Source organism: Bos taurus, chromosome 4 (assembly GCF_002263795.3).
Source record: "Bos taurus isolate L1 Dominette 01449 registration number 42190680 breed Hereford chromosome 4, ARS-UCD2.0, whole genome shotgun sequence".
In the NCBI taxonomy this organism is placed as follows: Eukaryota; Metazoa; Chordata; class Mammalia; order Artiodactyla; family Bovidae; genus Bos; species Bos taurus.
In genome coordinates this window covers 86,733,274-86,745,814 of record NC_037331.1, presented here as the reverse complement: position 1 = coordinate 86,745,814, position 12,541 = coordinate 86,733,274, and the positions used below count along the sequence as shown (strand labels likewise).

Below are 12,541 nucleotides of genomic sequence, written 5' to 3'. Positions count from 1 at the left end.
TTATTCAATTCATCTTAACATTTAAGAGGTACATACTTCCTCAGATGAGATTTTCTAGATGGTATTTCATTTCAACACAGTGACTTGACTCTGATAAAAACAGACAGCTTCTCTTGAAATAAATGAAGAAATACATACATACTGTGGAAATTTAGCCATTCCATATCTGGGGGCACTAAAAAGTATTGGTTGTGGGGTTTTGTTTTTTTTTTTCTCTGTTGTTCACCTATTGAGACGAGACTAGCTGGAGAAGAATGAAAATATATCAACTAGTTGTACCAATTAATAATCAATAAAAAAGCTAAACACTTAAGCAGAAAATAGATCACAGATTTGTTCCCCAGCAAAGCACTTATTTTTACCCAGCCATCATCATCAGAAGCCGCATTATGACAAATGATTTGCTCGAAGCCGCCGTAATACATGTACCCTATGGGGTCCTGTGATTCAGATTTAGGAATATCAGCCCCAGAGGGTCTGAAGACATTGTGCATTAGTATGTATTGAGACCTCATTCCAGGTGGCAAGCGGCTGGATTTTCTTAAAAAGAAAAATATATAAAACTTCCAAAATAAAGGTAGAGTGCTTATTTCCAAGCAAGAAGTGTTATATTGCATTGAATCCTCTTGCCTCCAAATGTTATAAATTAGGCAGAAAAGGGAGCCGCGCATATTTAATATATTTGTTTTGTATTTCCACTAGTCAAGGGAATAATGAAATTCCTTAACTACTTCTCTTTAACTTGCATGAAGAAAGCACGGTGTGTTGCTAAATCTCTTTTCAACCAGCACTGCCGAGAAACAACTTTAATCCTTGTTAGAAAATTGCCGAGTCTGGGACTGACAAAGAGCTCATGCTTGTTCCATTGTTAGTGCTCCCCGGCCCCAAGAGCAGCGCCCTTTACAGCTGCGTGGATCCCGCCCGGCTCAGCTGCACTATTTAGGAGACGAGGTTTGTCAATTTCTATTGACAATGGAGAGAGTTTTTCAGGGCCTGTAGCAGTGCTGACACAGTTGGGGATCAATGCCAGCCATTCAGAATGCACCCTCTTTCATTGCTGTGGTTTGTTAATTCAAGACTAAAGGTCCACTGAGGGGGTTCAGGGTGTTTAAGAAAGCTGATGAACTGTTTAAGAAAGCTGATGAACTGCAAGCGTTTATAGCCCTGGTGTGGCAATTTCCATAGTCAGTGGCAACTCCTGGCACTAAGGGAGCTGTGTCCTTGTTGACCCTCTTGTTATTAAAAATGCACAAGTGCTGCGCTTCTCAATATTTCAACACTCTTTCATTGTCAATACCACCTTCTGAGCCCTTCAGCTTGTTGCTTGCTCTAAAGATCTTCTTAGATTGGGTTTGAAAACTTCACCTTAAACACTAGATTAGACTGATGTTCTGTTTTCCGTGCTCCTGTTGATTTGTTGAACCTTCCCAGGGCTGGAAAGCAAGTAGCAGCTTGATGGGGAGACGGGCCGCTAATATGATTTACCAGTCTACAGTCATGCACAATAAGTGTGAATAAATACAGGGGTCTCACAGAGTCAACCCTAGCCTTTCCTTTCCTTTTATTTTTGCTTTAAAAGAGATATCTCAAGAAAATGAAGTGAGTAATGCATGCCCTTACAGGAGTTGAATGAACCACAAAAAGAAAAAAAAAAACACATATTTTTTGTTAAAGTGGTAGGCTGCTGGCATGGATTGATGGAGGGGGAAAAAAATAGTGCAGAATATACACTTACTGCTTTATTCTTAAGTAGACCAAGCAGAGAATAAAGCAGTAATGCCATACCCATGACTTGAGTGCAGGCTCCAGCGCCCCTTCGTTGTCATCCCCTGAAAGGAAAAGTGAATAGTCAACCAAGTTGCTTTATAAAATTAACTTTTCCAAACTGAAAGCACATTTTCTAACAGTCATACTTCACTGCACATTCACCCCTTTCAAATATTTTTTTCTTTGTTTTGGGGGATTGGTTTGCTTCAGTAGAGCGGGTGGGTGGGTGAGGGGAATGAAGCTAACTTACCTTTGAATTTTTTCTCAAAATGGAAAAAAAAAATGGGACCTATCATCCTCCACCCAAAAGAAGAACATTTCTATTCGAGCTCAAGAAATAGGGAAATGCTACTGACATTTTTTTGGCGGGAGGGGGGTGTGTTTCACCATATACAAGAAAGAAGCAAAAAAAAAAAAAAAAAAAGAAGCAGTCCCAGTGAGGTTTTTTTTGGTTTGTTAGAGCTTAGTCTTCATAACACCATAAACTCCAAGCTAAGCTGCTTATTTCTCTTCATTTGCTTGCTTTCGCTGAAGTTCTTCAAAATGCTTTGACTTAGGAATTAAAATTATGCATGATTAGTGGATGAAATAATTTCCCTTATAGAATGTTCCTTGTAGAATAATTTGTTTGCCTTTAAAGCAAGATGATGATAAAGTGGCTTAAGCATTTTATTAACATTAATTCTTTTTCTCTGATTTTATAGTTAACTTTAGATATTTGATTTCCAAATTATTCTTCTTTAAAATTACAATTTTGGCATTGTGTTACAGAAGGTATATTAATAATAAGTTTCTGTGTTATATTAGATGTCCCTTCAATTATCACTTAATCATAAGTATCATTTACATGTAATAGAAAAATGAAGTTACATTAATTTTAAATTATCTGTGGATTTTTTAAGAACATAAGATGCATAAGGAGTAATTTTAAGAAAGTATTTTCATTTATCTCAAATTCATACAACTTACCACATATATAGTAACTTTACAGTCTGACACCCAGATTATTGCGTATGTTATAAACTTAGTACAATATATCATATTTTGTCCCCCAACTAAATTACCCCTTGAAGAAGCGCTATAATTTAAGAGTCATAACCATTACGGCTACATTTTAGCTTTCAAGTTACTTGGAGAGTGGAGTCGAGGTAAGAGTGTTACGTTACTACAGTATACTCATATTCAACATCACCAATACCTCTGAGTGCTTGCTTGCATTAAAATAGAACTCAAGAAGTTGAGGCTATCATTTAAAATAAGAAAGTAGAGGATTTAAATATCAGATACTAATCTATTAAGATTTAATATGTCAGCTGAAGTACTAAATTTATTAGTTTGTTTTTTAAGAATTTAGGATTATCTTGTTTTATAAAACTTGTATCTGATACCTTTACACGTTCTGAAAGTTAGGAAAGTAATCATTAGGAAAAAGCAAAATTGGGTACATGAATAACAGTTTTTAAAAAAACCTTAGCCCATCTCACAGTTTAAAAACTGGAATGGTCATTCATCCATTTGATATCACAGTATTCAATAGACCAGTTATTCATTTTCAAATAGCTCATCTCATTTTATGCATGTGTGTCCAGTATATCTACCAATTATAAGAAATAAGTCTGATGAAATCTTAAACCAATTCATTTTTACATTGGGCTTAAACGACCATTCCTTACACTAAATTTTGTTAGAACATGTTATAAAATACAAGTCCAGGTGAATTTCAGACTTACATCACTTGAGATTTCTTTTAGAAATTTGAATTTACTGCTTTATTGTGGAAGAAATATGAAGAATTTTTCTGTTTGAATACCTAACATATGCACACGCATGTGTGATCTGTGGTGTCACTGTTTTTGTATATTCAAGCAAGGCACAAAATCCCTTCTCTCTCAAAGACTCTTTCGTCACTTCCTAAATGCTCCGTGGCCATTGATATTTCTCGCACTTATCTGGATGAATAGCATTATTTTCTTACAGTATTACCTAAACCTAGCTCTGGCATATGAGTACCAATTCCCTTAAAATGCCATCACTAATGGCAGATTGCCTTTTCTTGAAAATGGAAACAAAATTTCTTCTTTGACAATACTCACAGACATGATATAGGAGCAAGAAAGTACATTAGAGGAGAATTTCAGTTTTCCCAAGAGAGTTTTCATAAACAGAAAACATGAACCCTCCGAAAACACTTGCAAAATGAAACAGATTGTTTTCTTTTATAATTTGGTCAACTGACATGTGTTTTTGTAATTCTTATAAGACACAAGAATTCCATCCTGATAACATTCCTTTCTAAGATCTGAAATCTTTATTTTAGGTGGTTTTAAGCCATCTTGGCAAATCCTTAACAACCAGTTATAGATAAAGGTGTTTTGGGGGATTAGAGGTTAGTAATGTTTTTTGTAAACTGTAGATGTTTTTTGCTATCCCTCCTTTAAAATGCTGTTTCTAGGTATTGCCTACATGCATTATGACATCTACTGATTTTTACATAACCTAGAGATTAATGGGAAATTTCCCTTTGAAAATAATTTACCCATTTTTTTTCCTGCTGCTTGGCAGTCCATTCACTCCCATATTATGTATTTAGTACCCATTGTTACCTATAAATTACAAAGCAGGCTGCTAGGCTGCAAATGCAAAAATACTGTTTCCCATGAATATGTTGCAGCTGAAAGACTGTAATGTTAATTCATATAAAGAATAGCCTGGGTCAACTTAGCAGATTTTCTAGCAAAACATACAATTCTGTTAACAGAAAATTATAGCATTATTGACTTCAAGTGCTGATCTGTGGTCATTTTGGAGTGTTTCATTACCCCCTCATTACCGAATCTGTTAAATAAGTACTGCAGAGGTTGTTTTCTTGTTTTGTTCTCCTGCCTTCTGCCCCCATCCTTCTTTGAAGCAATGGTACAGCAGCTCCATGAAAGTCATCTGTGTGTGGCTGGCTGATAGATTAGACCTTCAGCTTCATATTTACCAACTGAAGACACTCATCAAGATCGTGAAGGTAAACAAAATGTGTTGAGATGTGAATTGCCCACCAAGCTATAAAGAATAATGGCAAGATATTGACATATAAGAAAATCATATTTAATAGAACCGAGTGGATGTAAGTACTTTAAAAATATCACTGTTGGCAATGATGCACTGCTGCTTATTCCATTTTCAGTGAGACTACAAAATCGTGTTTCCACTAGTAAAAAGTATTTTGTTACCATAAAGGAATCACATTTTAAGATAATATACATAAAGCCCCTACCATATTTACCTAAATGTAGTAAGTCCATAATAATTTTGTATTAATTATCTTAGGTACAGCAGTGTTTTTTCCTCATACATTTCCTTCACATTTATTAATACATCATTAGAAGGATTTTTAATTATATTTGCCCCTAGGACAAGGAGAATCTCCATTATTTTTGTTATATCCTGATATGAAAGTAAAACATTGGCACTGCCTGAATTCTTTTGGAAGCATACCCCAATATGTGAGAGATGATCAGTGTGAGTATTGGGGACCATCCATAACCACCAACGGATGTAATCTCGGTTCACCAAGGCTGTCTTGACTTATGCTTTTCAAGAGTATACTTAGGAGGGACTTTAAGATAATATCTTATTCACACCTTTAAAACTCACATGATTTTTCACACCTTATAAATTCTAGTAGAAATGCAGAATATACAACAGATATAACTTTTTCTTAAAATTGAGACAAATTCTACATTTTGGCCAAAAACAACTCTAAGCTATTGCAAATCAGCGGTTCTGGGCTATAATCCTTGGGGTCGCAGAGAGTCAGGCACAGCTGAACGGCTAGCACTTTCACTTCACTCTCATATATTTATATATATGTGTGTGTGCCTGTATATTTGCATGTATCTTTATGCACACATATACATATGTATGTATATTCGTATGTGTATATGTACATACACACATCTAGGCAGTGGTTCTGACAGTGTCATTCCTGATATAACATTACCAGCATCACCTGAGAACTTAGACATGCAAATTCTTGGGCTCCACCCCAGATCAACTGAATCAGAGTGTCTGAGAGCGGTGCCTGGCCATCTGCACATGAACAAGCCCTCCAGAGGATTCTGATAGATGATAAACTTTGAGAAGAACCATTGTATCACATTGTTAAAAGTTTTATTCATATTAAAATATTTTCCACCATTCTCTTGGTTCCTGCAATCTCATTAGATTGCAGATTCTTTTGTACCATAGACACAGAAGTTATCATAGATTAAAGTACCCACCAAGACGAAAGTTCTAAAGTCAGAAATTGGCAAATCTGCTAGAACAGAACCAGACCTATGATGTCACAGTGATAGCAATCATGATTAGTCATAAACAGCAAGTAAAATTGTAGCCATCCAGTAAGTTTTATACACTAAACACATTCCGTTTCAATCAACAAACTACCTTTGATCTAGAACACTTTTTACCAGGTGTTATTTATTTTATAAAAAACCTGAAAACGCACCACAAATATGTTCATATTTGCTTTAGCTCCTCTATGATTTCTTCCTTGTTTCTACAAACGTGACTTGGAGAGCTTTCAAATGAAGTTTGTTTTTCATAAAAGAGAATCAGAATAATCTGTGTTTATGTTGTAAATATACGTACATGTTAAGACTGCAGTCAATAATGTGACTAATATTAGGATTAGCTTAGGATCAGCTAATATCCCTTAGGATCAGCCATATTTTCAAGCTAATATCTACTGTATTCAGGATGTCAGAAATTACAAACTCAGGTAACTGATACTAGATAGGTAGGTAAGCTCTTGTTTTTAGAATAAGAATCTGCATGTTTTATTAACCCATCATTTTTTCTTTCAAAGTCAATCCTATTCTAATGTCCACTAGTCATTCACATAGTTAGCAGGAAAAATGATTAATAATTTTGTTAATTATAGGGTGACATTTCCATTTTATTCTAAGTCAATCTATCTTGTTTTTTAATCTTATTTTAATATAGTGTTCATTATGGCTACCAGCAATCAAGACTGACAAATATGAGATTAAAATTTCATGTATATATGTTTGACTTTCTGGGTATTATTTTTCACAAGCAGGCCCCCAAACTCAGTCAATACTTTCTTGGGCTGATGCATTTAATCAAGTCCTAGTGTTTTATTTAATAATTAAAAGTGATTATCTTTACAATAAAAATTAGGATGAATTAATTTAGTATTCTAGTTATTTTTTTTCTACTTTGAATATAAGCAGACACTAGCCAATTTCATACATAGATTCATCACTCTTTGGAGCCTATATAGTTATAATGTTCATTTTCCAGTGAATTTACACAGCTATTAAATAGCACATGTACAGAGGTGTGTAGGCTCTGAGTAGGCTGTCCTTCCATCCACATCACATAGACTGGACCTGCCTGTTACAGCAGAGTAGTACATTCTACTCAGAGCCCAGCTACTAGACCCTAGAAACCTGGTTCTCACAAGCATTGTCATTCTTCTGTGCCCATGGAGACCCAGATGCCATCAAAATGTATATGATAACCAACTGTCCCACAAAGACACCTAGACAGCCATTGGTTCATTCGTGTTGCTCACTAGGAAAAAACAAATTGCAATAAAATTTTCACAGAAGATGTAGGACTAAGAAATTAACAAAGTTGTAATATCAGAATGATTTATTTGGGGAAGGGTAAAATAGAATCCTCAAATAAAATGGCTGATGGATTGCTGATCTCCCTAGAGGCCATTTGACATTTTGAAGCAGTTAACATAAATGAGCTGCCTCTTTTACCAGGAGAAAAGACAACAAGTGAGCAGCACCCCGCGGCAGGCACTTGTCTTAAGTAAGAGCCAAGCAGACCTTCTTGGCAGCCACAGAGGATCTCTACGTGTCAATAACATTTTATGAATTCTAAAAAGAGAGAAAGAGAGAGATTGCAAGGGTTCCTGCCCTGCAGTTCCCCTAATGGCTTATCACTTCCTAATAAAATAAGGAAGCAGAATCCAATTTTATACAAACTACAAAGCCTTTAATATGGCAAATCCACACTATAGCTCTGTCCTAGCCAACTTATTGATAATTAGAGTAAATGTAAAGAAAGCCATTCCAATAAAATAAGAAAGTAGGACTCACAAACTCAGTATATAATTGTCAGTGGAACAATAATACCTTATTTCAGATGCTTTATCTGTAGATGAATATTTTGTATGCTTGATATATTTTTAACCTGTTAGACCGTTGTTAGAGGCTTGAACACAAATCTCTTATGTAGCAATACCATGTAAACTAGTTACCAGATTTTCTAGACAAAATTGACCTAACAGAGTTACTTTGTGGGTTCTGGAGCAAATTACATAAATTTTGGTGTGAAATATCACAATAGTAATAATAAGGTTTAATGGTTTAGAGGGCTTCCCTAGTGGCACAGAATGGTTTAGAAAGAGACAATGAGGATGGTAGGTTTTATGTGTCTTAATATAAAATATTAAAATCAAATTAGAATCATTTTGGTCATCTAAAGAAAAACACTAAACTCTTTTTGCTGTTGAGATGCTGACCTCAGATACAGTCCGTGTTCCTCACAGTTCAGTTTATTTTTTGGACATGTGGTAGACTTTTCAAATATGCATTTTATTTATGACAAGAGAATATCACTTCTGAAATGTGAATGATACCATAGGGCATAAATCAAATCCTAGATGACAAGAAGATAAACTGTGAAAATACCAATGACCCCACTACCTGGTAATGGTTCTGCTCCTTCCCCGAAGTTCATAGACCAGGTGTGTATATGCAGGGGCTTAAGATGCCATCCATCAGCACTTCCGCCCTCAAGTGAATAAGCACCTTCAGCTCAACTGTCTGAATATTATATTTTCCTTCTAATTGTGTTGAGTGAAATCAGGCAACCTATAATGTTTCAGCTATTGGAGTTGTTACATTGGGCCAGAAAGTACAACATTCCTTCTTCTTCTTTGACTTTTTTCTTCTACTAACTGCAACCTCCAAAAAAGTGACTTTTAGCAATCATTTAGAACAAAAAACTGGCACATGGATATGTACTGATACTCTGGGACAATCCATTGAAACCTGGCTGTTTAGTATTCTAAATCTAACATAGGACAGAAAAAAAAACTTTAAAGATATTTAGCATTTTAATGGAGAAGGCAATGGCACCCCACTCCAGTACTCTTGCCTGGAGAATCCCATGGACGGAGGAGCCTGGTAGGCGGCAGTCCATGGAGTCGCACAGAGTCGGACACGACTGAGTGACTTCACTTTCACTTTTCACTTTCATGCATTGGAGAAGGAAATGGCAACCCACTCCAGTATTCTTGCCTGGACAATCCCAGGGACAGGGAAGCCTGGTGGGCTGCTGTCTATGGGGTCGCACAGAGTCGAACACGACTGAAGTGACTTAGCAGCAGCAGCATTTTAGTGGCCTTGGAAGTGTTTCTGTAGAATCCCCCATTCAACTGACTACAACTTTAAAAATCAATAATAAAATGCCAGCTTTGTTTAGTCATAAAAAAGTCACATGTGAAGAAAGTCTCACTTAAGGGGAAAAATAAAATGAGGAAAATTCTATAGTTTACATATCTTAAGAGCCACAGAAATCAGAGTTGGGGTAGTTATTTCTGTTGTTAAGAAGCACTGTATAAACAATAAAATGGTATTTGTTCTATGTTTGACACATAATACACCAAATAATTTACTGTTTCACAAAAGTGTAAATATGTCTTTCATTAGCCAACCAAAGGAAGCTTAATGCTGGAATTTAGCACTTCACATTCCAAGGCAATTTCAGAAGGGCAAAATTCATAGGGACATTTAGGTGCTCACAGAGTTTTACCCAGTATACATATAAATAAACTTTATAATTCACAAATGCTAAAAATGCAGACTTATTTTAGTGATAATAGGATTAATCCTCTTCCCTCCACAAACACCCAAAACCTAATGCAGTTTATAAAATGCATTTTTGAATCCTCAGTTGAAAAACTAAGAATTCCTTCAGATTGAAAATGTACATAAGTATTTATCATTTTACTTTTGTTACAGGTTATTCAAATAGTAAATGTTGTGCAGTTAGTAATATATTGGTTAAAAAAGCTCATTTGTCATCTGACAGTCACAACATTTTGATCTACTCAGAGTGATTCTAGTTTGAATAGCATTATCAGAAGTCTCTCATTTCATTTTCTCCCTGGAACTACACCTATAGGATGACTGGCATGGGCAACTACAATCTGAATCCATTAGTGAATTGTACCAGATCATTTTTGAAATGCCAACTGAGTATATATACATTTAGACATACACATATACATCCACAGGGGCTTCCCAGGTGGCGCTAGTGGTAAAGAACCCGTCTGCCAATGCAAGAGACATAAGAGACGCAGGTTCAATCCCTGAGTCAGGAAAATCTTTGGAGGAGGACAGGGCAACCCACTCCAGTATTCTTGCCTGGAGAATCCCATGGATAGAGGAGCCAGGCAGGCTACGGTCCATTGGGTCGAAAAGAGTCAGACACAACTCAAGCAACTTAGCACATATGCATGCATATACATCCATACATATAATCTGTAAGGGATCTAAGTGGTTTCTTTCTCCTTCATCCAGAAAACCTATAGGGACTTCCGACTGCAGGGTGTGCTGGAAGTCACCCTGAACAGTAAGACCTATGACACCCTACACAGACGTTTAACGGTAGAGGAGGCTACAGCTTCTGTTTCAGAAGGAGGAGGACTTCAGGGCATCACGATGAAAGACAGTGATGAAGAAGAAGAAGGCTGATGACACGCAGCTCTGCAGAAGGAAGGAGGACCTTGACTTTATTTTGTACTTGTTCTTGTAATTACACTGATTGTTTGGACCAAATATAAATGCTTGTATTTCATGCTACATTTAAAAAGTCAATGTGGAATTAGAGTTAAAGGAGAAAATGCAAGTATTTTTTTAAAAAAAAAACAGCCTTTTTTTTGTGTAGCTTGATCTAAAATGATGACCTTTGGCTGGCTCTGTGATTGGAACATGAATCTTTTTTTGAAGAAGATTTGACCTTTGTTTTCTGTAATAACATCAAAGTCATGTCCTGTGTTGTGAAGTGAGATATGTATTTCTCATGATAAAACATTGTGAGAATAAGCCACTTCTAATCACTGTGCCAGTCCCATCTTACGTACCCTTGTTAAAATGGCGTGTACTTGACAGTTTATCATTTATGTGCAAGGTTTGTCTCCTAGTCAAATTATCATTGTTGTGATGTGTAACCTTGGCTCTTAGCACTCCAAATTGGTCTGCAGGTGTATTCCTGGGCTTAAAGGATTGCCAAACCCAAATATAGACTAGATTATCCAATGGACTTGTGTCTTGTTCCATTCTGAATATGTCTTCTCTCAAGTATTAAAAAAAATCTCAAAGTGTGGGTAATAAACGTGCTGCCTTCAACATACCATGTTCTACTTCTCAGTGTAACAGCTTGCAGGCAATGGAAGTCTGCTTGGCCCTAACCACCTCTGTATTTATTAGGATTGTATAAATTAAATGCAGTAAAAAAATGTTAGCAGTATTACAAACATCTCAACAGTTGGCTCTGTGTTTTTATTTTGTTTATTTATAATCAAATGAGTATGAGATATTAACACTGCTTTCCACCTAGTAGACACACACTTGTTCAAAGAACTAGTTACTATGACAGCACATTTCCATAGCAAAGGTAATGTTGACTACATACTCATATATTATGTATTACTAGTTAACATTATCAATTAGTGTTAATAATGAGTAATACTAGAAATGCAAATAATGTTAACTAGCAATTGACATTTAATTAACTTTTTTCTTCCTCCAAAATATTTTCTGGCTATAATTTTGAAGTACTATTTATCTTTGATTTTTTTTTTCAAAAATATGTCAGCATTCATTCATAAGTAATTTCTAAATTTTTTTAAATTGTTATTTATTTATTTGGGCTGCATGTTATCCATGTGGGATCTTAGTTCCCCAACCAGGGATCGAAGCTACGTTCCTTGCAGTGGAAAGCACAGAGTCTTAACCACTGTACCACCAGGGAAGTCCCCATAAATAATTTTTAAATGAAGTAAGTTAATGCAGAATAAGTGAAGGTACCCCTGAAGTTGTGTAAACATAATTTCTGAAGCACTGGAAGTGAACAACGTCTTGGCTCTCCACATTTACTCTGGTGCCTGACCTAGACTAGGCCACAGTTAAAATACTGTAAAATATTGTATTCGTTCAGTGCTGGGTCCGAGGGGTAGGAGACCCTATAATACAAGGTAAACTGGACAGTAAATTTCTTCTCCTTTCCTGGATTAGAGACCCACTCTACGTTGACAGGCAGTCTGTCTTGGAATGCTGTCCTTTCCTTTCTTGTCCACCATCATGCCAATACTATCCTTTTTTCAAGTCCTCGACTATCCAGTCATGCTACCCTCAAATTCCCAGTGGTACCCTCCCCAAGGTAGCTCTGCACAGCTCAAATTGCTCTCTACTTGGAAATTATTCACACTTCTTTTCCTTTATGTCAAATGCCTGTTTCTTTGACACACCTTGTTTGTTGTTTAGTGTCTAAGTCTGGTAAACAATCTGCCTGTGAAGCAAGAGAGGGGGATTCGATCCCTGGGTCGGGACCAGCCCCTGATGGGTTACAGTCCTAAGGGTTGCAAGGAGTCGAACATGACTGAGCACACACAGTTGCTAAGCCTTGTCCAACTCTTTGTGACCCCGTGGACTATAGCCCACCAGGTTCCTCTGTC

General features: G+C 36.3%; 1 protein-coding gene across 11 annotated transcripts in view; it reads left to right on the top strand.

Moving 5' to 3' along the window:
• CADPS2 (calcium dependent secretion activator 2) overlaps positions 1 to 11,349 on the top strand; it is a 580,156-nt gene extending 568,807 nt beyond the window's left edge. For all 11 annotated transcript variants that reach the window (XM_059885593.1, XM_005205640.5, XM_059885595.1 and 8 more), the window contains 2 exon segments: positions 4,676 to 4,780; positions 10,386 to 11,349. In XM_059885593.1, the coding sequence (XP_059741576.1) occupies positions 4,676 to 4,780; positions 10,386 to 10,559 (279 nt within the window). In that variant the 3' untranslated portion in view covers positions 10,560 to 11,349.
• The last annotated feature ends 1,192 nt before the right edge of the window (positions 11,350 to 12,541 follow it).